The sequence below is a fragment of the Gadus morhua genome, chromosome 11, assembly GCF_902167405.1.
Source record: "Gadus morhua chromosome 11, gadMor3.0, whole genome shotgun sequence".
Classification (NCBI taxonomy): Eukaryota; Metazoa; Chordata; class Actinopteri; order Gadiformes; family Gadidae; genus Gadus; species Gadus morhua.
In genome coordinates this window covers 16,195,516-16,222,627 of record NC_044058.1, presented here as the reverse complement: position 1 = coordinate 16,222,627, position 27,112 = coordinate 16,195,516, and the positions used below count along the sequence as shown (strand labels likewise).

The 27,112-nt window shown below is 44.0% G+C and overlaps 2 protein-coding genes across 5 annotated transcripts; both read right to left on the bottom strand.

The window, feature by feature from the left end:
* Positions 1 to 8,154: 8,154 nt before the first annotated feature.
* Positions 8,155 to 14,033, bottom strand: LOC115554024 (riboflavin transporter 2). Of its 4 annotated transcripts, none has more exons than XM_030370616.1 (4): positions 13,880 to 14,033; positions 9,723 to 10,808; positions 9,400 to 9,523; positions 8,155 to 9,158 (listed from the first exon to the last, which is right to left on the bottom strand). In XM_030370616.1, exons 2-4 carry the CDS (start codon positions 10,757 to 10,759, stop codon positions 8,946 to 8,948), a joined length of 1,374 nt encoding a protein of 457 aa, XP_030226476.1. In that variant the 5' UTR covers positions 10,760 to 10,808; positions 13,880 to 14,033; the 3' UTR covers positions 8,155 to 8,945. The 4 variants fall into 4 exon arrangements, with proteins under 4 accessions (XP_030226476.1, XP_030226474.1, XP_030226475.1 ...); XM_030370614.1 differs by lacking the exon at positions 13,880 to 14,033 and adding an exon at positions 12,377 to 12,644; XM_030370615.1 differs by lacking the exon at positions 13,880 to 14,033 and adding an exon at positions 11,395 to 12,293.
* Positions 14,034 to 15,609: 1,576 nt separating this feature from the next.
* Positions 15,610 to 25,982, bottom strand: macf1b (microtubule actin crosslinking factor 1b). Its single transcript, XM_030370610.1, has 23 exons — positions 25,867 to 25,982; positions 25,580 to 25,736; positions 25,131 to 25,328; positions 24,764 to 24,892; positions 24,316 to 24,486; positions 23,978 to 24,133; positions 23,342 to 23,548; positions 23,140 to 23,259; positions 22,858 to 23,027; positions 22,321 to 22,480; positions 21,490 to 21,684; positions 21,262 to 21,387; positions 20,670 to 20,813; positions 20,130 to 20,318; positions 19,874 to 19,988; positions 19,615 to 19,781; positions 19,290 to 19,452; positions 18,905 to 19,059; positions 18,609 to 18,683; positions 18,382 to 18,499; positions 17,982 to 18,127; positions 17,616 to 17,736; positions 15,610 to 17,443 (listed from the first exon to the last, which is right to left on the bottom strand). Exons 3-23 carry the CDS (start codon positions 25,308 to 25,310, stop codon positions 17,418 to 17,420), a joined length of 3,033 nt encoding a protein of 1,010 aa, XP_030226470.1. The 5' UTR covers positions 25,311 to 25,328; positions 25,580 to 25,736; positions 25,867 to 25,982; the 3' UTR covers positions 15,610 to 17,417.
* Positions 25,983 to 27,112: the final 1,130 nt, after the last annotated feature.

The window sequence follows — 27,112 nt, the reverse complement described above, 5'->3', positions numbered from 1 at the left end:
GGATGTTTCACTGTGTGGATTTATAGTGTCTTTATGGCTCTTTCCCTCACGCCCCCCCGCCTTCCCCCATACCCCCCTTACTGTTCTCCCACTAGTCCCTTGATTTGGGCGTTTTATAAAGTGATTGCATGGGGACAGTCGTGAGGCCTTTGCCCTCTCCCATCGTCGGCCATCTGCAGCCAGTAAATCCTCGATATGCGCCTGCCAGGAACAGCCCGGTTGACAAAAACCATGGGGTTGACTTTAAGAGACACTTGAAGGGATAATTGTTTGACCATGCGCCGGGACCTATCTGTTCCTTCTTCACATGTGCCGTCGCTCTCTTGTCCGACGGCGAGTATGTGCAGCCTTTGCCCTTTTATTTTGACTTGCTTTTGAGTGATTGTGTATGAATGAAAGTATTTAGAAACACACAATTAACCAAGAATCAACAACGATCAACACTCTTTTAATGATAGTTCAAATGAACGGGAACAGTGTGTGTTTGTGTGCGCACATCTGTGGATGCATGTCGGTGTTTATGTGTGTGTGTGTGTGTTCTAAATTTGGGTGTGTGGGTCGGGAGGTGAGAGTCCACAGATGCAAAAGGTACCCGTTTCATCTCCGTTTAATTGCTCAATCCACCCAACAAAGACGACACAGACAGCCAAACGACACACTGGTCACATCACTGGTCTGCGGTCAGAGACACACAGACACACACACATCACTGTTTTAAAAGGCCTGTGCAAAGACATCCAGATGCGTCTGGAAAATGTTGTGCTCTTTTATTCTCCATCTGTAATCATTCAGCTTGATTCACAATTTTCTGTCTCTTGCGATGCGTGAAATGTTGCGCAAGGGTTTATCAAATTTGGCGGCGGCGGCATATGTTTGAGTTTAAGAAAGGACGGCATAGTGAGAATTGTCCTTCTATGTGATCGCAACATGTGAGCTCCTCCCTGACCCCCACCCCTCCTGCCTCCTCTTTCTCTCTCTCTCTCTCTCTCTCTCTCTCTCTCTCTCTCTCCGTGTCTCCTCCCTTCATAAAAGCGTGTTCAAATATCACTCGGCTCGAGGGAGGATGCCATTGCTTTGCTCTTAATGTTGATGTACATATGCACAATGTTTACGTTAAGGAAGGCTGCAGCATAGCACATTAGGCAAGGACCTTAATGGGATGAGAGCACTCGGCCTGGGCCAGGAGTTCAGGGCAGGTGCACTCTCTTACGGTAGATAAAGGAGACTGGCACTGAAGATGAGTTCATGACAATCACTGTGAGGCTTTTAGACGCCTTCTTCATGCTCAATCTTCATTTCCCTTGACACTGATTTTGCAATAAGGATCCGGAGAAAAAGGGGAATGTCCATCTATTCATTTTAATGATCCCTCATTATTGACTGCTGGCAGGGAGGGGGCGAGCAAAGGTAATGATTCTTGCCGTTGCTGGCCAATCACTCCCCTTAAAGGAATAGTACTCTAAATAGTAGCACTAATGGATACCCACAGTGACCTCAGGGTGACCCCTGGACAAACCGCCAGGGAGGAGACTTACCGACAGCAGCGATTTAAACATTGAAAGTTAGTAATTCTGCAGTAAGTATTCCCTGACAGTTTACATGTATTACATGTTTATAAGCTTATTTGAGCGATGAATTGTTGTAAGTACTGTCCAGCACCAAAATAAAGAGAACTTTAAAACTGATATCAGAAAACTTATCAGCCAACGTAGATAAGCCAACTGCCTTCTGTCTGTACAAAAGGTTTGGCAGTCCATCACTGACTTTAATTCCTGCAGTCTGGCCTTCAGGCCGAAGTCTGCAGTTGATTGGCTGAATGCCAACTCGGACGTTTCCCAAAATTTTAGATCCCTTGAAAACATGGAGGAATTTCCTTCTCTGGCAAAAACTCTAGTGAAATTTTCTGTATGTGTGTGTGTGTCTGTGTGAGTTGTGTGTATTGACGGATTAATGGTATGTGTTTGTATGTGTATGTGCGTGTGTATGTGAGTGGTGTCTGTGTGCATGTGTGAGAATGAATACGATCCCTATCGGTCGTTCTAGTCATATGAATATGTGGACATCAGGGTCAGAGGGCACATCGTTAAGAGCATTCATCTACAACTCTGCCCAAGCCACTGTATACTGAAACTAACCGCAAAGACAACAGTATAATCTCCGAAGATTACCTGTCTGCTGCACGCTGGCCTATATGAATGTTTTATCATAATAGCTTTTCTTTTTGCTAAGTGCCTGCTTGAGTGTTGCTTTCAACTTTTGATTACTTTATGTCTTGTTGCAGAAAAAAGGACAGGGCCCAGTAGCAGAGTAATGGACCTAACGGGAAAGGTTCGGACTGTATACCTCTCTCTCTTCTTTTTGGAGGTAAACGACACCGCACGAGTACTCCAAAACGGTGGTCGTAGAGGATTGGGCCGAGGAGGCTGCAGAGGCTAGTAGTCCACAGACTCAGCCCAGAGGACGGAGAAGAGGGCCAAGCAGGTGGAGAGAGCAGGGAAAACAGACATGACATAATCATATAAATGATGGGCTACGGCAGGGTTCATATGAGTTCCATATGTTTCGCTCCATCAGGAAATATAGCATGTCAAGCGTCGCAGTGTAAAGAGATTCATTTACAGATATTGCACGAGGGCCCAGTTCCACGTTGCTCCATCTGTTTTATGTGGCGAGTCTGATCTCATTTGGCCTATTGTCACGGTTCGGCTGCTTGCTCCGATGTGATAGTTAAGTCTCTTCAAAAATATATTTTTTTCTATATAAATACATATTTTTCTCTCTCTCCCCATCCAGATGATTGTGGTTTCCACCCCCCACCTTTCCTCCTCCTCCTCCCAGCAGACGTCTCGTCGCGCGCGGAGAATGAGGCCGATTGCATAACGGCAGGCGAGACCTGATCGTTCCTGGCCTCCTCACGGAATTCAATCATTCTCTGCATTCTCCTGCCACATGATACCGGGCGTTAAGATTTCCCTTACGTTTGTATTAATTGATATTACGTTCACACAAAAGGAACTGGGTGGACGGGAGGATAGACAAGGGGTATAGTTGCAGATATATTTGGCTGAGTCGTAAGTCAAATGAGAGGGAATCAAAACATACCTAAACTGCTTATTGCATTAGCAGAGGGTGACTAATTAATTTCTATTGCAATTCATGGCCAATACTTGAGTTCTTACCACGCTTAAGGTGCTGCAGACTGATGTATGGGGGGGGGGGGGGGGGGGGGTAGGTGAGGTATAAAACACCAAATGATGACACCAGATGGTAATAGGCCAACTAGTACCACTGGGACCTGAATCACAGGATAACTGGCCATGAGCATAGCATTCGGAATCTACCCAGTGGAGCAACATGACAAATTAAAACAAACACACAACTTTCGCAAGCATTTTTTTTTTTATCCAAACATGAGATATTACCATTAATGCCAGTGGTATGCCTAAACACACCAGGGGGACGCATCACATCCACACTAATGAGTATGGCAGGACAAGCTGTTCCTGTTGATAGTCAAGAGCACTGAAACTTTTTTCATAAATCCTTTAGTACTACATCTTGCTCTCACCCTGTGGACGAAGACAAGTACATTATACATGCATCCTGAAAAGAGCTTCCGCATTTCCCAAAAGTGTTTCATTTATTCATTCAATTGTCATTTATGTCATTGATTCAATAGTAAAGCAGTATTTAATGCTGCAACGCTCCCATTGCATCTTTAGTGGCGCTGATCAATAAGCTTAGAGATCCAAGAAGTCTGCACATCGCACTTACACATGTTTCACTACTACTGAGGTTATAACTGTAGTGCTGCACTGCCCTCTAGCGCACTACCCTCTAACTGTGCTCATTGTCGCCGCAATTTAACCCTGTGTAATATAATAAATGTTATACATTTATAAGATTCCTATAATGTACTAGGATTTACAGTTAGATTTAGTCCAATTCAGGCAGTCAGATTGCAAAGCTTAAGCATTCGGGAGACAACCCCAGCGAGGGCCGCTAGAAGACCAATAAGTAGGCCTAAGCTCAGACACTTTTTTGAGTAGCACAGCACGAAACATTGTCCTCACGGCTTAATGCCTGATCCTTGTGGTTAACCAAGATATAATTTGTGCCTGAGATTGTGCTTTGGATTTAGATGACATTTCATAGCGTAATTGAATCGATAGTACTTTATTCATCCATTTGGGGAAATTTGCAAATGCTTAAAGTCAGCCTCAATTGTCAGACAAAATGTACAAACAGTAAAAAATTATCCAAATAAGTCAATAAAAAGTGAGCAATATTGCACATTATTAAAATTGCATATAAAAAAGAACCAGCGTCAGATTAATTACACAATTGCACATTGTGCAGTGGGAGGGCACTGGGAGAGGGTTAGAAAGACAAAGTCACAATAGGTCACTACCCTCGCCTGAGGTATTGTGTACTCTGATGGCTTTGGGGACAAAGGATGACTGTACCGCTCAGTCCTACAGCACAGCGGAATGAACTCTACTGCAGCTGCTCCTCTGTTCTGCCAAGGTGTGGTGGAGAGGATGGCTGCCATTGTCCATGATGACAGCTTACTCCATGTGTGCCTCTCCACCACTACAACCGTCAGTGAGACCAGTCTCTTCCCAAGAACTGAACCAGCCTTCTTGACCCGTTTTTGTCCAGCCTCCTGATGTTCCTTTCTGCCATGTTTCCTCCCCAGCAGACAGCAGCATAGAAATGGACACTTGCCACGACTGAGTGGTAGAGCCCTGATTAGAGCACAATCTGTTTACGAACCACCCATGTTACATACCATTGTTTCCTTTTTACATTGACAATTGCACAGACTATTCCATATGAAATCATTTTAAACCTCAAAAAAAAAATTAAAGTCTCAACTTCACACAAAAATGTGCAAATCCATATCAATGTAGTGATTATAGCTTCCAACCGTTGCTATAACAGACTGTCAATGAGCTCCGACATAAGGTTAAGGTACGTCTGTTCATCTCCAACGATCCAGGAAGGCAAGGCCAGTCTGCGGCTCTGAATGAGAGGAGGGATAGTATGCAAATATAAACATTTTATTCCATCAATGCAACAGCTCACTCAGAAATATTAAATAATAGTTTCCCATCATACAATGCAGAAACACCCTGAAGCTATAGCCCAAGTAAGGGGAAGTTTTGTTCAAAGATTTTGTCACAAAATGTTAACCAAGAAAATGAATGATGATTTGCATATCAGTTTCTTTCCCTTCAACATCCGTTACAGTATGGTTGGTCTCCCTTGCACCTCCAGCTCACTGGGCCAGCACTGGATTTCAAAGAACACTCATGAGTTCATACTGTGGGGGAAAGTGACTTTGACCTCCCACTAGGGGGCGATTAATGGAGTCAACATCAGGACCACCAGCCAATACAGGGGACCCTCCATCAATGAAACGCCAAGTTACAGACTGTGTGCAGTAGGGTCAATAAGTCACAATAGCAAGTTTACCACTTCAGAAGATGTTGACGTCTTGATCGGATTGGGAGCCATAGCCATGCCCATTTTCTATAGACTGCATCATACCAAATTACTTCTCTTGGGCCATCCTTGAATAAAAGTAGAATTAATCAGTAAAACACCATGTATGGCCAAAATTGACCTAGTACAGCAACTTGACAAAATGCAATAAAGGCATTGGTTAAATTGACTAACCATCAAATAGTTTAGAGTGGTTGACTTTACATGCCCTTGTTTCAGGTTTTGCAAATCTGGACTGAACATTTTTAAATTGTCTTTTTTCCAAAGAATTTCTGTTGAAATATTTAGGATAGCCAAAGCAAATTTTATTAAGACAAGGATGTGTGTAGCAATATTAAAACAAAGTAGGAGATAAGGGCGGTGCATGAAGCCACAACAAACAGGCTCACATGGCAGCCTATACAAAAAAAGACTTCAACCAACCGAAGTAATGCAATTTGTGAACCTCGATGAAGTGCACATTTCTCTTGCGTGTTAATTCAAAAGCATGCACAAACCAAAACAAGAAACTATACCTATTTTTACTTGTAAAAATCTTTGCTTTAATGTTAGGGGCGCGGGAGAAACAGGTGAACCAAATTAAGTCCGATGACAAAAGCACTGGGATTGGCTGTGAGCGAGAAGCGCGAGACCAGTGCCGTGTTCCAATACCCGTACTTCCATGAGTATACTTAAAGGAAGTACACTATCTGCACTATCCGTACTCACTTGAGTACGCTCATTTTTTAGATGCGAGTGCTGTTCCAAATCGAGTACTCTGTGGTGCACTTACCGGAAATGACGATCACGACTGCCGCCGTGGCTCCTCCCCCGCAATCAACATCCCGCTTTGAACGGTGAACTCTTTACGCCTAGCAGCTATAAAAAGCTATAACAACTATAAAAACTACAAAATGACTCTATTGATGCAGGCTATGTGGAAAATGCGCCGACTTTGGCTCAGCCTGGCTCCGCCTCTTCCGCTACGTAGCTAAGATGGCTGCCGTTGAGTACGGCATCCGGGTCCTTGAAGGATATTTCTTTTCACCGGATCTGAATTGGAACGTACTGCGTACTCAAATTTTGCGTACTCAAATTTTGAGTACGCAGTACGGACAGTACGGGTATTGGAACACGGCCCCGGACGAGGCTTAAGCACGTGACGACGAGCAATTTCGTATCTGCCGGAGCCATACTTATCACTCTGGTATTTGCTTTTCTTACGATTGCAAAGTGAACCAGCGAGTCGCATGTCATCTCCCATTTACCCAGGGTTGCCAACTTTGGGACTTTGGCTGGAGTGAGACTCTAAAATATTAGTGTGAGCGGCTAATTTTTTGGAAGACCCATAACCCTAAAAAAATGTTTTATACAAAATAGTCATCGTTTAGTATAAACCCTCATCTATGAAAAAAAGTTAAAGAATGGAAACGCTTTTTCAAAATGTACAATCTGGGCCACCTTGAATCATTTGGGGAATTTAAAAGTGCCACTAGCCCGATTCTCAAGTATTCAAAGTTATACCCTGGGCTAGGCTCTACCCCCCGTGAAAATCGACAAGATATACTATTTTGTATAGGCAAACGTCCCACCAATATTTATATCACTTGCTTACTCTCTATAGGTCATTCATGGTTTTATATTTATAATTTTTATTTTGCTTTACATTTAATTCTTCATAATTCAGGCATTACAGAACTTTCATGGTCATAAATAAAAAATACGAACTGCAGTTTATTTTCTTTGTTCTTGAATTGACGTAGAATGGAGAAAAGGCTCATGGGATTGGGAAATGCGGTTATCCAATAAACAGATGGAGGTCAAGTCTATTTTCGGAAATGTAGGGGGATATATTAGTGGCCCCACGTCGAATGGTATGACCCAAGATACGTCAGACAGAGAAAGCGCGCAAATTCGACGGTACCACCTTGTCATTTGTTTACCCAGGTGCCATGGCAACACCATTGCTACCTCTCATTGGCTGAATCTTTGAGAACGTTGTAGACTTAATCGATATAAGGTGGCGGGGAGACGAAGCTCTGTTCGTTTGTATATTTTATTTACGTGACCATATTTTTGTTTTATGTTAAAAAAAAAAGAATCAAAGAACCAGTTCTTCTTGTTTTGGGGAACAAGTTCCTGTCGTTCACGTTCGGGATTCGTTGGTTGTGAACGGATCGGTCGCGACCGACCCATCCCCAAACGCGCATCAGTGGGCTCCGACTCCGGCTCTGAACTCTCTCTGACCTTTTCAAACGCAACTTAGTATCAGGTGCGTGGTTCTCAGCGAATCAACGATCAGAGAATACTGCCGTGATCACGTTGTAGGTAGGCAGATGTTACAGCTGTTAGTCTGCTCCCGCAGAAAATGAACGGGAGGATTTTTTATTTTGGCGTGACATTTCTTGCGTGTGCGTGACAGCGAGAGATTGATGGTGAAAGCGTGAGAGTCACGCCAGGGGCGTGACTGTTGGCAACCCTGTTTACCGTTTCTAGAAAAAGTAGGCTTACTACCTTTTAATTCAGAATTGGACCATGAAATCAGGAATTGTATTTTGCCTAAAAGTTCACACATCAAGGGCAGGACTTACATAGGGCTGAATCTGATGCTCAAATATCTACATTTAAAGACCTATCACACATTTATTTAAAACCAATAGTCAGACATCAACCTCAAATATATGCAATTTATTTTGAGTCTTGACTGTGTCTTTGTACAATACAATCAAGCCATACAAAACAATAATTGCTGATACATTTGATATAAAAGCCGACAGGGCTTGTACATCAGAATGCATTATTGGTATGTTTAGTTGCCGATACGCTGTAACAAGGTAGAAGCTTAATGTAAATCCTAAACAAAGTATAAACAAATATACCATAACCTAGGCTAATGAATACATTGTCATTCCTCGCATGAGAAACACTGGCACTTTCAAACACAAGGACTTGCAGTTGGGAAAACAAGTCACGATTATTTACTCAACAATGACCAAAAAAAATGTAACACCAAAATAATAACTTCATAATCAATACCGCTATGCAGCGGTCATTGCGAAGTTACCTTGCGATATACAAGCACTATAGGCCTGAATCAATGTGATACTGATTGTCCGCCTAGTGATCAGCTATTTCACAAAACTATAAAGCCACACTGGAGCACGGCTAAAGATCTGTATCAGATGAATAGCCACAAATAAAGGCACTTTTTTAAATCAACGTGTAGGCCTACAATAAATAACACTGTTATTCTTGTAATGTAGCGAGACAAAAAACGTACAAAACATGGAGCAGCATGGTTTTATCCATAGTTTCCAGGAAGTGTAATTTACACTGCAGTAAATATCATATCTCTATACATGATGTCTGTAACATCTAAATGAGTTTAGTTAATTACCAAAGACGTCAAATGTGAACAACAAACACTTTTTAGTGTTTGTTGTTCTTGAATACATTTCTTAGTTTAGACATTTGGTGTTACAGGGATCACCAGATTTGAAAAGTCCGTAGACACTGACAAGTGGAAACATGGAAATAGCTCCGATCATGGAGCCAAGCTGGACTACTGCTCCACACCACACGAGTGCGCTGTGGCCCTCATCTCGCAGAATCACTCCGATAATGACCTTCACATAGGACAGGGTTAGGACAAACAGGATCCAGGAAATCACCTGCCAAAAAACAAAATGATGTTGCCATTAGTCAGTGAAGCATAGGTTTAAGCATTGGAAATCATGTAATACACGTCAGTCAACACATTATGCAAGTGCAATATACATTTGAATTGCAAAATAACTCTTAACTCTTTTTTAAAAAGCCAAGATATCTAGTGACATCACTCAAGACAGAAAGTATTTCTATAAATAAATATATTTAACTACTGTTCTACATTGTTTAATTGTCATGCCTTACTATGATAGCAACACCAGAAGGACTGTCGACTAGTGGAGGACAGGGACTGAAGGCAGCCACTGCCATGATGTAAGCCCCGAAGCCTGTTCCAACCACGGTCAAAAACAACATGAACACGAGGGACCTGCGGACAGACACAAAATTATGAATTCATAAACACCTTTCTTAGATAATTTCCACCTTTCCATAGTACAATAACAACTCACAAACACAAATAAATAAAATCAAGTGGTAGGTTGGATATAAGACAACAGTAAAAACAGCCGGAAAATGCAGAAGCAGATATTAAATTATAGCACACCTGTTGGAACAGCAGGGCTTACCTGATCGGTGTGAACATGGCAATGAAACAGGCCACTGGGTTGGCCACAGCCGCCATGGTGGCGGCGAGGTGGTAGGCCTGGTTCCCATAGGGAAGACAGGAGTAGGACTGCACCGACGGCAGCACAGCGTTGGTCAGCGCATTGACCCAGGCCAGCACCATGAAGATGAACACCACCTCGCCCTTGCTGTACGTGCCCATCCCAAAAGAGCTTCTCCTCTCCCTAGCAGGGGGCTCCAAGGGGCTGATCATGGGCCTTTGCTCCGGGGCTTGGCTGTGCAATGACAGTCCCTGCTCCCTCTTGTCCCTCGCCGACTCTTCCCCCAGGTACCGGTGGTCCTTCCTCTCTCGCACCACAGCAGGGTGGTGGTTGAGCAGCACAAAGGCCCCAAGACACACCACCATCATGGCACTGAGGAAGACGAAGAACACCCGGGCGGAGAAGTTGGCCGGCTGGTAGATCGCCTCCAGGTCCCCACTGCCGCCCGTCGCGGTCGTGTTGAGCGTCACGCCGGCAACGCTTGCCACAGTGGCGTTGCGGCAGTGGACCAGCCCCACCCCCTGGATCAGAGCCACCAGGGCGGGCACCAGCCCGCTGAGGCCCTCCCCGACAAAGTACGTGGTGAGGAACTGGGGTCCCAGCCTCATCATGAAGGGCAGGAAGGTCACCGAGGACGTGCAGTCCACCACGGACAGCAGGAAGCTCAGCACCAGCAGTGGCACGCTACGCAGCGCGCCGGCGAACTCCACGGCAGTGTTCCAGAAGAAGGCCAGCAGGAAGGTGGCGACGATGCCCAGCACCACGATGCAGTAGATGACCGGCCGCTCGTCCAGCGCGCCAGGGCGGAAGCGGTGCATGAGGGTGATGAAGAGGGGCCCAACGTTGGCCATCTGGATGATGACCGTCAGGTAGGACGGAAGGTACCAGCCCTCCGGGATCCCCGGGACCACCAGGGGCAGCTCCACCCACATCCCGTTGATGGCCACCCATGAGCCCATGCCGAAGAGACATGCCAGCACATGGGTGAGCAGAGACATGGTATGTGTATGGTGGAATATGTAACGTGGAACGGGTTTTAGCGGTGATCTGAAAATACAAAATAAATACGAGTCAAAAACCACTAAGCTCAACAATTCAACCAGAATAAATAGTTACACAACTAAACACACAGACTGTAGAAAACATTAGCATCAGTGAGGGCGTATCCGAGATGGTGAAAAGCGGTTTACTATTATGACAGACGGTATGTTATGAAAGAAAGAGCACATGGCTGTGTAACTGCCCCTTTGAGAGGGACGGTGTCTCATAACTGACATCTTACCCTCCCTCACAATGAGGGACCTTTGACACACTCACCCCCCAAAAAAGCCATGTGTGATGTAGAACTACACACACACACTGATGGAAAGCACACACACAAACACACACATGCATTAAAAACTAGCACGACGAATACCCATGTTGTAATTGCTAAAGATTTAGTTCAGGAGATCATGTTAGAAATTGAACGAAAACATAAAAACATTGTGAGTTCAAAAGCATTCCAGGAAGCAACTGTCCCACTATGCCACTGTTCCAAGTTCTCGCCAACAACCTTCTCCATTCATATTCCCACAGCCTACTATTCATCAGCTTACCTTACACAGAGTGGACAGTAAGATGCTCTGCTCACCTCCTATATATTTTCCTCTTAGAATAACATTTCACTCCATCTTGGTCACAGCCTTATCATCAGTCAGGATGTCGGCACATGTTTGAATAATCGACCCCGGACCATGGACCTATTAGGCTCTCGACATATGCAACACAGATACACAAAAACCAACATACGAACTCGGTGTCCGGTTTCTCACTAGTGCACCTGATGGGGGGAGGGCCGAGGGGGAAGGACTACGCAGTCGCACTGTTTCTATGTCACAAGGACGCGAATGTATTTTTCGTAGGCGGAATCCGGGGAAATTAATATTAATGAGGAGATAGCCGGAGATTATCCAATAACGTTGGTTTAAATCTCTGATCCAATCCAAAAAGGCTAAAATGCGTCACGTGACCGCAGGGAAGCTAAGTTAAATGTAATGTATATTAAAAAAGCGTTAGTCAAATGCATTTCTCTAATAGGGCTATGGTTATGGTTAGGAGTCAGCGTGAGACGTCAGCGTGCGAGTTTGACTGACAGGCTGCTTGTCCATTTCTAGCGCTTGAGGCGGGACTTTTCCCGGATTGCGCCTACGAAAAACACAGTCGCCACTCGGACACTCCATGCACCTATTAAAGGGACACTCCCACTGCTACTGGAGCAGGTTTGGGGACAAACATCGCCCGAACTGTGGTGGGGCAATAGTCTGGTGGATCGGTCAAAGACTTTATAATAGTGAATTAAATAAAATATATATGATCCTACCTACGCGACGATTCATTTAACGTTTGTGGTTCTGATTGTTATGATCGGCGTTTTTCGACGTTAGGTAGCCAATTGAATTGGCACAAAATTACAATAGGGTAATATAAAAAGGCCAACGCCCTTGGGAAGTAGGCCTATTGTTGAAATGGCTATCGCCCGCGGTCGCTTTACCAACTGTGGTAACATCGCCCGGAAGTATATTAACATATACTTATTGACTAATATTGCTTATTGTTATGTGTTGGTTACTTACGTTTTTGTTTGTCGTCTACCTAAAAATCAAGTTGCAGATATTTAAAATAATACTTTCTCCAATCAGAACCGGAAATGTCATATTCAGCGCCGCGCACGTAGCCGAGACATCTCTCCAAATAGCTCTGTGCGTAGGAGGACCCATGAACCAAACGCAGGGCAGTTCATTCATTGACCGGTTTGCTTGCATGCCATGTGCTCTTGCTCTTCCGTAAGAGTAGCTCCGCCCTTTTCCTAATTCTCAGTCAAACAGATCCTACTATGAGGAAGTGTGTGTGTGTGTGTGTGTGTGTGTGTGTGTGTGTGTGTGTGTGTGTGTGTGTGTGTGTGTGTGTGTGTGTGTGTGTGTGTGTGCGCGCGCGCCTCGGGCTGAGTTTGAACAGCACACGTAACAGCGGACAGAGCTCTATGTATTGTGAGATTTGATCAGTATATGTAACGTGCACTCTCATCCTATCCTATCCTGCTCACCCCTTACTATTTCATAGTTTTGTATGCTGTTGTTCAGGGTGTTTATTTACAGTTAGATAAAGAGTTATGTCCTTGATGACTAGTATTATCATTCAGGGCTTCCCGTGCATCGAACCTTGAGGGACACACACACACACACACACACACACACACACACACACACACACACACACACACACACACACACACACACACACACACACACACACACACACACACACACACCAAATCCCAACAGTACAGTTAGGTGCAAACAAGGTGCTGTGAATAAAATGTGAAAAAGAAAGACATAGCCTACAGCATAAATTGACCTAACACGTGCAAATTAAAATCTACATAGACTTCAAGCGCTTAAAAGAACTGTGCATGAGTTACATCAACCTAATACTTAATACTGCCCAGATAGTCAAAATAGTCTCTTTCCGAAGGTTCTTTCTTCAACTGATAAGAGGTCATACACACTCACAGAATGAAGAAACAGCATATAACAAGATTGGCTTATTTTTATTTCGTATCCAGGCTTTATCAAAATATAGATAATATATTACAATATGATATATTATATCATATTGTACATTATAATGTACATTGTAGGATATTTATATATTATGCCACACCTGCAGCATTTCATCAGTGATCAGTGCTTATCTTTTGGTAAAATATGTAATGACAAATCTATTTTAATAAGTTGCAACAACATTTAACCATTTGTACTGGACAGTGGATGGGTGATCTCTGAATATTTGCATGATGTGCTTGAAGTTATCTTGGCTGATTCTTTATTTTTCTTCTTGCAACGTAAGGTTGTATTATAGTCTCTCTGTTATACACATTTTAGCTGAAGTTATTGAATTCAGAAGCAGGAAAATTTATCATCGCTTTCAAATAACATTCATATTTTGCATTTGGCAGACACTCACAGGTGAGACTAGGGACAATACAAACACACATTCAACATTATCGACGCCAGGTAAAGCACTGATAAGTTGAACAGAAAAAAAAAAACGAATTATTGGAAAAACATTAGAAATACCTGCAGTTACGATCCACTTCAGATGACTGAATCCTGCGTTTTGGAATGTAAGTTTCCCAGCAGAGTGGCACCTGTTGTGTTACACAGCCAGCGATCCTCTTACGTCAATGCTGCACTAACCTCTTGCAGGTTTCTGCTGTGTCCAACAGATGAAAAAAAACGGAGATTTGTTCAGTTCTCATGTGATCACAGAGGGGCTGTACTGGGGTGGGGGGTGGGGTGTGCGTGTAGAGGGGGTAGGTTGGCTGGTGGTGCTCGGGGGGAGGGGGATAGCTTGGCCTTGGCTGCCAAAATTATGGGACACTAGTGAGAGGGAAGGAGAAAGAGATGTGGGGGGAAGAGAATCAAAAAAATCAAGTGTGAAAACTTGAAGGACGGAAGAATGTAGGGCTTTAATGCAGAAGAGGAGAGGTTTGAGAGAGAGACAGAGACAGATACAGAGACAGATAATCAAAGAGAGGCAAAGAGAAAGCGCAAGAGAGAGAGAGAGAGAGAGAGAGAGAGAGAGAGAGAGAGAGAGAGAGAGAGAGAGAGAGAGAGAGAGAGAGAGAGAGAGAGAGAGAGAGAGAGAGAGAGAGAGAGAGAGAGAGAGAGAGTGATAGAGTAGGGGGCTAAAAGTCTACAAGGGTGGACATGCTGTCCTCTCTAATGTAAGGTGAATCTTTGTATCCAGCCAACCATAAGATTACTTTGGATGGCAACGTTGGGATTTCTCAGTGGGCAGTTGGTCAGTACTCAGCATGGCTTTTGTTCCGCATAAATTCCAGCTCTCCTCCTGGGGAGCTGGTTTAGTGGACTGTATTCACAAAGTGCCCCCCCACCAGTTCCACTGTGCAACTAGGGAAAATATGCTCCCCGCCACTGTTTATTCAGTTACACGTTGCAGGATAATTACCTATTGAATATCTTGAGCTTCTCACAGAGCTCAATACAATCATTTGCTATCAGATCTAGCAAATTACTTTAGTTAATTTCAACCATTATATTTCCTAATATCCCAGTTAATTTGTATAAATAGATTGAGTATATAAATGTACATTGGCTTGTAAAAATGTGCCGTTTATGAAAACAAACCCAATGAACTTTGATAACGACATTCATAGAAGGAAAGGAAGTAACACAAAGGTGAAATGTAGATATGCTTACTCGTGTGTGTGTGTGTGCGTTTTTGTTTCTGTTTGTCCATCCACATGACCATCCAACACACATGTCGATGTCTCGTCAAAGGACAGTGTTGTGATGACGCCTGAGGATTATGACCTAGTATGACCTATACTCATTTTTTTATGTATGACTTCTTTCTCCTTCCATTTTAGCTCTGCATCGATATACACAGACTGATAATTCAGTGTTTTCTAGATGAATTGACTGCTTTCAGAAAATTAAAGTACTCTGATATAGCTTTAAGGGTTCAAATTAGCCTTGCTTAGGTCAGAAAGCGTGCTAAATAGCCACAGATTTGGGAATAATTCCCAATAGTTGTGAACTTTCAATCCATAATGAATTATAATATTGATTAATTATGTATATTGAAATTAAGGGTATTCCAAAAAACAATAACTCAATACAGGGGCATAACAGTCTTGCGACTTTTGGAAGAAAAATAAAGTTAAACTGGTCGAACCATGCTAGTGACGGATACCAAAGGCACGTCTTATTTTGCTTCATCTCTAGTATACATCCTTAACTGCTAACACTAACCACAATCAAGGGAAAAAGGAGGCATTATAAAGTGTGACTTGAGTAACTGTTATATTCCAAAGGCATGCCCGGCTAGTCCGAGTTATGTAATTCAGCACCCGACCATTGTCAATAAACAAATCAGTTACAACAGTCAACGTTTCATTACAAAAGTGTTTTGTTCTTTGTTTACAAGTGACCAAACATCATTCTTCTAGTTTTTTCTAAATACGATTCATCATGTGCATCGTGGGTATAGAAACATGTACAGTACAGACAATTTAGGGTCCCTAGAGTTAAAATAGGGTTGCGGTATATTACATTATAGTAAACTGACGTTATGACATCAAAGCTGAAAGAAGAAGGTTCTATATTGTGCATAGTAACGTTCTAACATACTTCCAAAAAACCTCCATACGTGAAGACAGAATAGCCCCCATTATAAATGATTCGATACACAAGCATCCAGTTGGAAATCTACTTCCAGCTGAAGAAGAAAGTACAAACTTGACATAGAAAAAAAGGGCTAAATTCCGGATATAGGACATTTACAATGCGTCAGACCTGTTCAGTCTTCTTACCTTGCTTATAAAATGTCCCTTGTAATTGTGTTGCTATTCAAAAGACACTCATTATAAACATTCTTTTTTAAACAGGTGCATTATATATAGGCATGATGTGTACTTAGAGATAACCTTTTGAACATGTAAAGAATATGTTCACTATTTTGAAAGGTACTCTAGAGTGTCCTATAAGTGGCACATGACAATGACGGGAAGGTTAACCATTTAAATGATTAAAGATAATCAGAAAAAATGTACTGCTTTGGATTTAAAAGTGACATAGCAAAAAAAAAGTACTATTGAGTGACAGTGCACTAGTGGAGGGACGGTTAAAGTAAAGGCAATTCTTCCAAAATATTGTCTCAACATGGCTAAAATAAAATACACCAAATTGCTTACCCAATTTTTTTCAAATATCGCATTACAATCAACCTTCCACACACCCGTACATGTATTAAACGAGACAGTATGCAAAGACATATACAGTCTGGGTGTATGATTCCAGAATAATAGGCATACCTCAACCTGAGAAAAGAATCTCTACAAACCAACTGTGACCTCTGTCAATTTAGTGCATTGATCGTTAGACTCTGTAGCATTTAAAACAATACTCACAGAATATTATATATAAAACAAATATCAAAAACAGCAGTGACAGTGAGTAAAAAAAAACACAGTGGCCCTGCCAACAATAAAATGTTTGGGAAATGTAAGATAAAAAAATGTTTCTCAAAGCTGACACTCGTCTGTAAGATACAATGCTGGTATCTTTGTCGTATCGATCAGTGTGAACTGAATGTTACAATAATAACTTGCAGCAGGGAAGGATAATATTATCCGACGAAGTAGTCCATGAAAAATGAACAAAATAGTATGTGATGTGGCAGTTTTAAAGGTCAGTTGCCGTTGCACTGTGTTCATAATCTACACAGCAAAATAAGAACGTTTGTGAGTATGATCGACCCCATGCTATACATCCATGCATTCTACTCTATGCAATCTCCCTATATAATATCAGGAACTACTTTATAAAAGCTAATGAGGGGGGGAAATATAATTTTACATCCAAGCTGCCCCCTACGGCGTTCATACAAGAGTGACCTCTGTCTCATGTTTCGCCACCCCAAACGTATTGTCAAATAGACGGCGCTTCAGCACTTCCAATCGGTTGACTTCGTGGTGCAACGTGACTGGTGTGTTCTCCTTCAGCTCTCCTCTGTTAGAGTCTTTGTTCCCAGAGCCCCGGCTCCGGCAGGCTGCTCGCTGCGTACGCAAAGCGCCACGGTCAAAGGTGATTACGTGGGCAGCTTCTCGACCTCTTCTAAAAAGACGACAAACAATGAAGAAGAAAGACTTTTCAGCGGGTTCATTCATTTTGAACGGCAGAGATGGCGAGTTTGTGTGGGGACTAAATATGCCTCTGATCTGAAGACGATGGCGGCAACAGGCCTAACGCTCATGAGCTTGGTGATGGACTTGGGAAGGTGACTGACCACATGGAGAGGGGGTGAGGTCCTGCCCTGGGGGGGTAAACTGTAGGTCGGTCCCCAGTGCAGCGATGGAGCTCCTGGGACGAATGCAGCGGTCACCTGAGAAACTTCTGCGGAGCAATGCCTGCAAACATAGATTTAGAATAAAATGGTTAACACGCTTAATAGTTATCCTTCTGTCGTCTTAGGGAGAGTCTGAAACCATCCGATTCTGATTGAGAAGATTTTTCAGATTGGCTAGTGGTCATTTACATGTTAAAGCCCAAAATAGCCTTACATAAATGAAATACAGACAATAGCAGGCCCTTTGTCCACATAAAAAACAAATTACATCACCACAAATCAGGGTGTTTCTGCTAGCTAGCTCACCCTGCGTGTCATTGGGCTGGTGGGGGCAGAGGCACTGCTGTACAGACTAAGGCTTGAGTTAGACCTGCTGACAGTCAAGCCCTTGGCGGAGCCCCCTGCTGGGGACAAGTACTTCTCCTTGATCTTCAGGTTGGTCCGACCCTTCACTGTAGGGGTCAAACAGAAAGCAATTGTCAAGTTGAACTGATTTCAATTCAAACCCTTTAATCCAACTCTGTAACGTTTCCAACAGTACCACTCATGAATGTGGTCCTAACAGATATTATACAGCCTATAAGCCTGAGCCTATAATATAGGCTCAGTTATCGGCTCAGTTATCTACTGAGACTTTAGTTTAAACATGTCATGTAGACCTTCTTGAAAAACAGGCAGTGCTGTTTCCATGTCCTGGTACACTTGCCTCTACACGGGTCGTTCTTGACCAGAAACTCATCCAGAGCTGTCCAGCCTCCTCCGACCCGGACCATGAGGGTACTGCGCAGAATGCGCACCATCCGCAGCTGCTGAGAATCGCCAAACTAAAGAAATACATTGGAAGAAAACGGAATGAGGGCCATCAAAATTATTATTGGGCCATCAAAATTGATACTGTTGCTTAGTAGCAGGTCGATTCAATATTCCACTTACCCTGTATCGATTGGCACTGATCTGCTCCACTTGGAACTTCCTGGGGCAGTTACACTGGGACACCTGTCGACTCACCTGTAGAAGACAGCATCATACATTGTCGTCACAATACTGAGCTATAATTTGACCTCTGAAATCTGTCAGCTTTTAGTGAGCTAAACGCTTTGTGGGAATATCTGTTCTGGCCTGTCTTTGTATGAAACTATTTAATTTTAGAATACTCAAAGCTCAGGGCATCTCTCTCCTGATTGGTTCGGGCTATGCTATTCTATCTATTCAAAGCCTGCATACCACACCTCTTCATTGATATGATCAGGGTCCAGCGGCCTCCGGTAAGGGTCTCTGCTCGGGTGGAGGGCGCTGACAAACTCATAGTAGTCAATGTAGCCGTCGCTGTTGGTGTCGAAGATGCTCGCCACAGCATTCATCTCCAGAGCGTTGGTGGGAAACTCTGTTGGAACGGTGACATAGAGTCATGGTGTAATCAAGACCCTAGCCACGAGCACACGTTGACCAGGGCATTAATATCGCCTGATGTTTAAAGGAGTAAAATTATGTTTGAGTGAGTGGCAAGTTTGGGATACAAGAGTTATCTAAGCTAAATGGGTTCACAGGCCCAAAGTGGTTGGGAACCTTTGACTCAAAGGGTCAGGGTTATGAGGAGTATTCAGCGAGTTGTACTTGATGCTAAGACGTTATCCATGAACTCCTTCAGGCTGATGCGTCCATCCTGGTCGCGGTCGATGGTACGGAACACGTCCAGGATGCGAGACTTCAGGTGGCTGATCCACTGCATGTAGCGCCTGCGCCAAACGTTGAAGTCGAAATTCGCAAATTCCTCCATCTGGTCACAAAAAAACAAAAATAAGATTTATTTTGATATTTTACCAATTATCATTAAAATGGGTATTAAATTCATCTGAATGTTTCTTTGAGTTAAATTGTTGAAAGATATGTTTGCATGGTAAATCATTTGAATGTGGTTATTAAAAAGGAGGACTTGGACCTGTATGAGGGTCAGCTGGTGCTGGTCCAGCCGGGTCTGTCTGGCCAACGCCAGGAGCCAAAGCCTCTGCCAGCTGCTGACCAGCTGGGTGAGCTGGGGGGTTTGGGGGTCAAGGTGCTCCAGTGGGAGGGCAGGGGCCGGCTGGAGCTTCAACGCGCTCCTCTTCTCTGGAACAAGGAAGGGCCTTCATTTAGAACTGAACATCCAAGTCATTTTTTTACCGGATGACATATTTTTAATCGTCGTTGGGATGGCATACTTATAAATAGTCTTTTGCTGGGGGAGATCTGCTGCTTGGGAATGCTTTTGCGCTTGCAGGATTTTGTGGCGTTTTCCACCTCCGGAAACTTTCTGTTTAACTCCTCCATGAACACCTGCCCAAGCAAAGATATTTCATGAAGCAAGTAATTATAGTGTAATATGCATTATACACGTACGTACATTCAATCAAGTTCATCAAATGTCATGTTTAAATCGTATCCCTATCTTCTATTGATACTAAATTGAGGCCGTACCATGTGCTCTGCGATGACCTCCAGGTTGTGCTCCACAGCCTCAGGGAGGGGGTCCTGGTCTCTGAGGCTGAGGGCCTCCTCTGCTGAGGAGACCCAGTCCAGGAGCCTCTGGCCCTCCTCCCTCTCCGCCTCCATGGCTGCCAGAGCCCCGTTGATCCTCTGGTCCTGCTGGTCGGCCCACGTCTGAACCTGGATACAGGGGACAGGGCTGGGTTTGCTCGAGGGATACTTTGGATGGTGTCCAATTGCTTGGGGCTGACACACCCGTTGGATGTTCATCGTGTTTAGTTTTTATATAGACTGCCATTTTTGTACCTCCGATTCTAGCTGTCAGCGAGCTAGTCGGCAGAATATAATCTACTAGGTGGATAGGGTGTTCGACTCCCAGCTGAAAGGTTTTGCTGTAAGCCTCCTTTACTAAGACGCACCTTTTTAATGATATGAAGAAAAATCTCTGTTTTCAATTTAAACTTCTACTAAACGTCTAGTAGTAAACAGACATAATAAATCAGTTGCGTTCAGGCGTGAGCCTCCACCGACCTCCTCAAAGCGGGTCTTGGTGACACTGATCCAGGACTTCAGGGTTATAATGGAGTCCGGGTGACAGAAGGACAGGAGCTCCTCCCCAAGACACCTGATGTCTTCTAGCGCCATCTTCTGGGTCTGCAGAGCACTCATGGACTCCTACAACATATTAAAGTAAAGATATTTGTATTTAGAAATCATGGAAATATAAAGGTATAGTAAGCTTTTTAACTTCGGATAATGCAGTGTTTGGGAAGACATAATATGGTCGATAGGGTTTACATGTGGTCGATAGGGTTTACATGTGGTCCATAGAAGTGTTAAATGTTCTTTTCCCTCTCTCTCCACCTCATCCCTCACTCTCCACCTCAAGCTGGTGTGTGGTGAGCGTTCTGGCGCCGATTGGCTGCCGTGCATCACCCAAATGGGTGCTACATACTGGTGGTGGTTAGTGAGGTCCCCCCCCCCCCCTTCACTGTAGGCGTCTTTGAGTGTCTAGAAAAGCGCTAAATAAATTCAATGAATTATTAATTATTATTATTAAGACAATTATTCACCATCAAAAGAAAAACAATATTGAATTTGATTATAATCCTATTTGGCCCACCTCATGCTGTTTGCGGAAGGCAAGCAAGCCCTGCCATTCCTCAGGTATGATGCCGTACTTCAGGACCCTCTCCACCTCTGACAGGCGCTCCATGAAGGTGTGGACGAGCTCATCAAACTTCTCAGCCTGGGGTGGGGAGCGAGAATTTCATATTGAATATGGATTCAAATGATTTTACAGTTTGTATTATTTGCATTCAGAACCTGTTGTGATTGGATAGGCCTTTACCTGCTTCAGTGCCACCTCAAGGCGGTCCTGCTTTGTGACAGACAGTTTGCACACTGCCTCCCAGCGACTCTCCAGCTCATCCATCTGCTCCTGCAGCCAGTGGGCATCGCTGGTGCTGCTCCGGGTCAGGTCCCGGACGGAGCGCTTCAGGGTCCTGATGCAACCCGCTCTCTTCCCCAACTCCTTCTGGAAGGCCTGAGTACCACATCCAAGGTTGGGATAATGTTATAAGATCCTCGAGGAAAGATTCAAGAGTTTAGCCAACACAAGAGATTACAGTGAGGCTTGGTGAATGCCTCTGTAGTTAAATTATAGCTAATTATAGTTTAATCTCAGTAAAAAGAGAAAGACCAGAAAAGAGAAAATATTAACCCAATATTTTAAAACTAAACCACTCAAAAAATTTCCCCTGCTGTTCCCCTCTGCTACCTGCCTAAGTTTCTCCACCAGTGTTGCATTCATGCACCTGGGATTGACAGGTGTGATGGATTCCCCAAACTAATCAGAGAACAGATGATTGCTCTGATTGCTCAGAAATAACCTGGGAGTGGTCTAGAATCAAAATGGATGAAGGCTCAGTCAACTAGAAAAACATATTCTCACAGTGCATTTCACTCACTAATAGCTGATGGATGGCTTTGGCTTTCCTAAAAATGTACACTCAAAAGATAGCTGTTAAACATTACCTTCCTTAACTTTAACATTAACATAAAATAACACAATTATATGGTAAATACCTAATGATGTTGTTTTACAGTTACATTTCCCTCAATCATTGAAACATGTAGAAAGGCATATTGGCATGTATGATATGATGATGCACCTCCGTACCTTATGCTTGTCTATCAAATTGCTGACCATGTCCTTGTCGCCTCCCACAGGCATGTCCTCGGCCAGCTGGGGCTCTGCTCTGTACAGCCAGTCGTTCAAGGCCTGGAGGGCGTCTGTGAACCTGCCTGAGAACAACAGCGCCTCCTCCAGTTTGTGTTGCCTGGCAGAAGAAAGTCAGAATGATGAAGTTTACTGCAAAATACATAGACGTAGACAGATATTCCATGGGTGTTATCGTCAATCAACCTTTTATAACATCAACATTGTCTCCCTAAGAATTAAATCAAATGATGTAAAAATGTTTGTCACATCATTGTTGTAACCTCAAATAATAATTGGACTTAGCTACGCTATGTACAATGCAACTTTTGTACCTGCAGTATTCACTTCTGTTAACAAATAGATTTTACTGCCTTTTTATCGAATCCTCCATCGATTTTGCCGTGGATGGATAGGTTTAAAGTTTGTAGACACCCATGATTTCTAATAAAGTATTGCCAAAGAGGTGAAAAGGTAACACAGTGCAGGTTCCATTACCTCTCCATTGACTTCCCGTTAATGGTGTCCCAGGAGTCCTTGAGCTCAGCCAGGAGGTTCTCCAGATGCTGTCTGTCTTGGCTGCTCTTCGCTCTGTCATGGAGGCTGCGGCCGTTCTTCAGCGTGGCCTCGTACATGGGCCTCTTGGACCTCATCAGCTTCTGGAAGTCCTAAATGTACATGTAATGGGCTTCGGGTTAAAGAACACGTATTTTCACAGATCATGTACATTAGAACAAAGCTTAAGGGAACTGAATGAGGAACAAATCTTTTTTACTGCACCTTCTGTTCGGTCAGCTGCTGTTTAATTTCCTCATGGGTGACAGCAATCTCTTTATGGGTGTCCAGCGTTTGCTCAACTTCAGTTATCCAGTCGATTAGCATACGCCAAGACTCATTGAACTGAAATATGCCAGACGATTACACCATTAGGGACTAGAGTTAAAGGATAATAAGACCACCGTTTTCTGGAAGAAGAACCTACCTGTCTGGCGTTCTTCTTGACCTCTTCCAGAATCTTTCCTCGGTCGGCAGTGTGATGGACCAGCTTTTTGTAACGGTCCTGGACAGTCATGATGAGGTTGTGAATGACGTCGCAGTCTTCCTTCCTGCTCAGGTCCGTCAGTCTGGAACCCACGTTCTCCACCATGAGCTTCCTCTCACCGTAGCAGTTCACCTCGTTCACCAGAACCTTAAAAACACATATACTGCTGGAACCAAATGCAATCTTATCTGGGCCAAACATACACAGGTAGGAATTTGAAGGCAGGAAGGGCTAGTGGTTAGGGTGTTTGACTCAGAGCAAAAGGGTTCTGGGATGGAGGCGCAATATCTGTCTACAGTCTGACTATTGTCATGGCAATTTCAAATGAGATATTGCATCGAGGACAGATGAGACTTCTAGAGTATATTTAATATCTGCATACAATTGTCTTCTCTTTAGCAGAGTGAGATTAGGCATTTTCCATTACATTTATGCAACCATCTTTGAGCAAGATACCTAACCCCCTACCTGATCTTCGCTAATCAATAAAACTTAATCTATGGACATAAGTGTCTGCTGATTGAATAAAATAAGCTTGGTCGCCATGGAGGAATTTAGATGTTTTAATAGACATACCCTGTGATCTTGCTGCTGAGCACTAAGACTTTCCGGGATATAGCTTGGAGAAGGCAGCTCAGCGATAGACTCTTCACACTTGGCCATCTTGGTGAGAAGATCCTGGATGGTGCTGTGGAACTCCTTAGCCAGGCCCAGTCCTTGTGTAAGCTTTGCCTAAAAGAGTATAGTACATTATACACACAGATAAGCTGGTCCACAGACGGCTCCACCTTGAGAGTAAAGGCCTCGAAGGACCAACAAATGCATCATTTTTTCATAGCATAGGCTGGTGAGCGAGAAACAGGCAGGGAGCACCAATGTGAGTGATGCTAGGTCGTTATCATGAGTTGACCAACCTTGCGCTCCTGGACTTTGCCATTCACAGAGGTCCACTTCTGCTCCAGGATGGACATGCTGTGCTCCGTGCTGGAGCCGCGCGCCACGTTGTTACGCTCCAGCATCCTGTGGATGGCGTTCCTCACGTCCGTGTACGCATGAAGCTTCGACTCCATCTCCACACACAATTCCTGCCATGAACGGAGAAGATAAACACTTGTTTAAACGTGTGTTGGGAATTTCTGCCTAAAATACAAAATATTATAGAAATATATCAGCTTATATTTCAGTAAATGTGATGACCACATTCATAACATGTGGTATCATTGGAAATGTTACCCCTTGTTGTTTAGGTGGATATTCTAATAAAGTACCCGTTCTATATGGGATATTGGTATTTAAGTGGTTTATTTATACACACTATGCTGATATAGTAATATAGTGAATGATCAGGGAGGTCAGTCTCACCAGGTGAGCATTGAGCCTCTCATTGGCTGAGTCGGGCATGCCCCACACTGTTCTGGTGGAAGACAACCTCAGGTCTGTGTTCTCCAGCCACTGGAGGAGATCCTGGATCTCCATCGTAACATCTTGCACCTGTGAGGAAAACAATATATATATCCATGGATTGGACAGGGATAACAAGTGAGCAAACAAATTTGATACACAAACGCAGTGACCACAAGAGGGCACTGTTGTGAAGTGACAATGAGTCGGATGAAAAAGGACATTAATCTTAAACGTCCTTGATAAAATAAATAAAAAATAACAACACCAAATCCATATTCAACAGTCAGTTTTCTAGCCAGATCTTGTGGTGTTTGTCAGTGGTCACCTGGCTGAGGTTGTTCTCCAGCTCCAGCTGTCTGCGCTCCGTCTCACATCGGACGAACTCCCAGCGTTCATTGAGCAGCTCCAGCAGAGAGGGCAGTCCGTGGGAGCCGTCCCCGGACCCCGCCTCCAGCAACCCGCGGCCCGCCAGGTTCAGGGCCTCCACCGTACGCACCCGGGACATGACGTCATTCCTCAGAACCTTGGGACGAACAGTTCAGAAAAAAAATACATTGCCTATAAGGTACTGTTAAGCCACCACTGCATAACTTTTCTATTGAAACTTCAGATAAATATCCGAATTTGAATGTTTAAAAAAAAAAAAATTCCATAGTATGTATTTATTCTACAACCCCCCCCCCCCCCCCCAACCAACCATGCAACAAATCGAGCTGCACAAGTCGAAATTGAACAAACATTCATCACTACTAATTCGTTTTTTGTTACACTTACTTTATGCTTGGCCAGCTCTATCTCACAGGTCTGCAGGTCGATGCTGATTGGCTGCAGGCCCTGCAGTTGCTCAGCGGTTCGGGGAGAGCCAGGTGTGTAGCTCGTCCAGGGTGTTCTGGAACTGACCCAGGCCCAGCAGGGCACACTCCAGTTGATGCTACACACAAAACACAGAGGCGCAATGATTCAACGGTTCTGCCTAACCCTAACCCTAACCCTTCAAATACACCTATACACTAATTAAGACTGATCTTAATTGGTGTGGTTACAGGGCTCTCCGGGCTGACCTGTCTGTTGACCGTCTCGGACTCGATGCTGTCCCAGCGCTGCCTGAAGTCACACAGGGGCGAGACGGAGCCCGGACGCTCGGAGCCCGGGGCCAGCCGGCACACGAAGCGGTGGTTCAGACTCTCTATCTCTATCTTCTTCTGGTACAGCTCTCGCTTGAACTCCTGAGGACGACCGCCAATGAGGGAGACAATGGTCACTTTGTTTTAGATACACTATATACTGTAGTGTAGTCAGTATTAGACCAAGCTACGGAGGTACAATGGATTAGGCTCATAGGTGATCTGGTTTACGTCTATGAGCTCACCTTGAGATCACAAAGCTGCTCCTTGACGGATTCCAGGTCAGTCCCTACCATGAACTCCTCCGTGGACCTCAGCTCAGCCGATTTTAGCCACTCGAACAGCCCCTTTTTGGACAAATAGGAAATAAAGGTAATCCATTAAAGGCATCATTAATAACTTTCCTTTGTGTGAACTGGATATCTACATGATACCCGTTGAGCGGTAAATGATCCCAGTATTACGTGAGACAGCAGTAACTTGATTTGTTTTTCGAACACCCATAGCCATGTAACACTACTGATATGGTGACACATGTTATTCTAATTCTCTGTTGTTATTCTTCTCCTAAGAAAGTGTTAAACACTGGTTACACCATCCCTCCCATTAGTTTCCCATGGGCAGGGAGCTGCATATTCTGTCAGACACTCATCAGCGAGAGCCACAGGGAGCGAGAGTCATATTTCATCCAGTCCAGCCAGAGAAAGGACGAGCTCTGTGTTTGGCAGCGTGCCCACCCTACTGCTGGGGTCTGAACAGTGGAGGCCTAACGGTCCAAACTGATCCGGTTGAGACAATGAGAAATCCAAACACTGCATACTAGGGATGCACAGTGTGGCACCAAAGTTAGATCTTTCACTGTCGCACATAACAAAGGCCCACACACACACAACCCCCCCCCCCCCCACACACACACACACACACACACACACACACACACACACACACACACACACACACACACACACACACACTCACACAAGCGTATGCACATTTGAAAGGATGCAAGCTTAAAACACACAGACGCTCACACACACAAAGACGGACATAGACACACACACACACACACACACACACACGAAACATGTGCATAAGCACATGCACACACACACACACACACACACACACACACACACACACACACACACACACACACACACACACACACACACACACACACACA

Excerpts from the sequence above, each read along its gene's own strand:
- LOC115554024 (XM_030370616.1), bottom strand. The coding sequence starts at position 10,759 with ATGTCTCTGCTCACCCATGTGCTGGCATGTCTCTTCGGCATGGGCTCA. Across the intron at positions 9,524-9,722 it reads GCCATGTTCACACCGATCAG|GTCCCTCGTGTTCATGTTGT; the intron begins GTAAGCCCTGCT and ends GTCTGTCCGCAG. Across the intron at positions 9,159-9,399 it reads CTTCTGGTGTTGCTATCATA|GTGATTTCCTGGATCCTGTT; the intron begins GTAAGGCATGAC and ends GTTTTTTGGCAG.
- macf1b (XM_030370610.1), bottom strand. The coding sequence starts at position 25,310 with ATGTCCCGGGTGCGTACGGTGGAGGCCCTGAACCTGGCGGGCCGCGGG. Across the intron at positions 24,487-24,763 it reads AGAGGCTCAATGCTCACCTG|GAATTGTGTGTGGAGATGGA; the intron begins GTGAGACTGACC and ends CGTTCATGGCAG. Across the intron at positions 23,260-23,341 it reads TCAAGAAGAACGCCAGACAG|TTCAATGAGTCTTGGCGTAT; the intron begins GTAGGTTCTTCT and ends GGCATATTTCAG.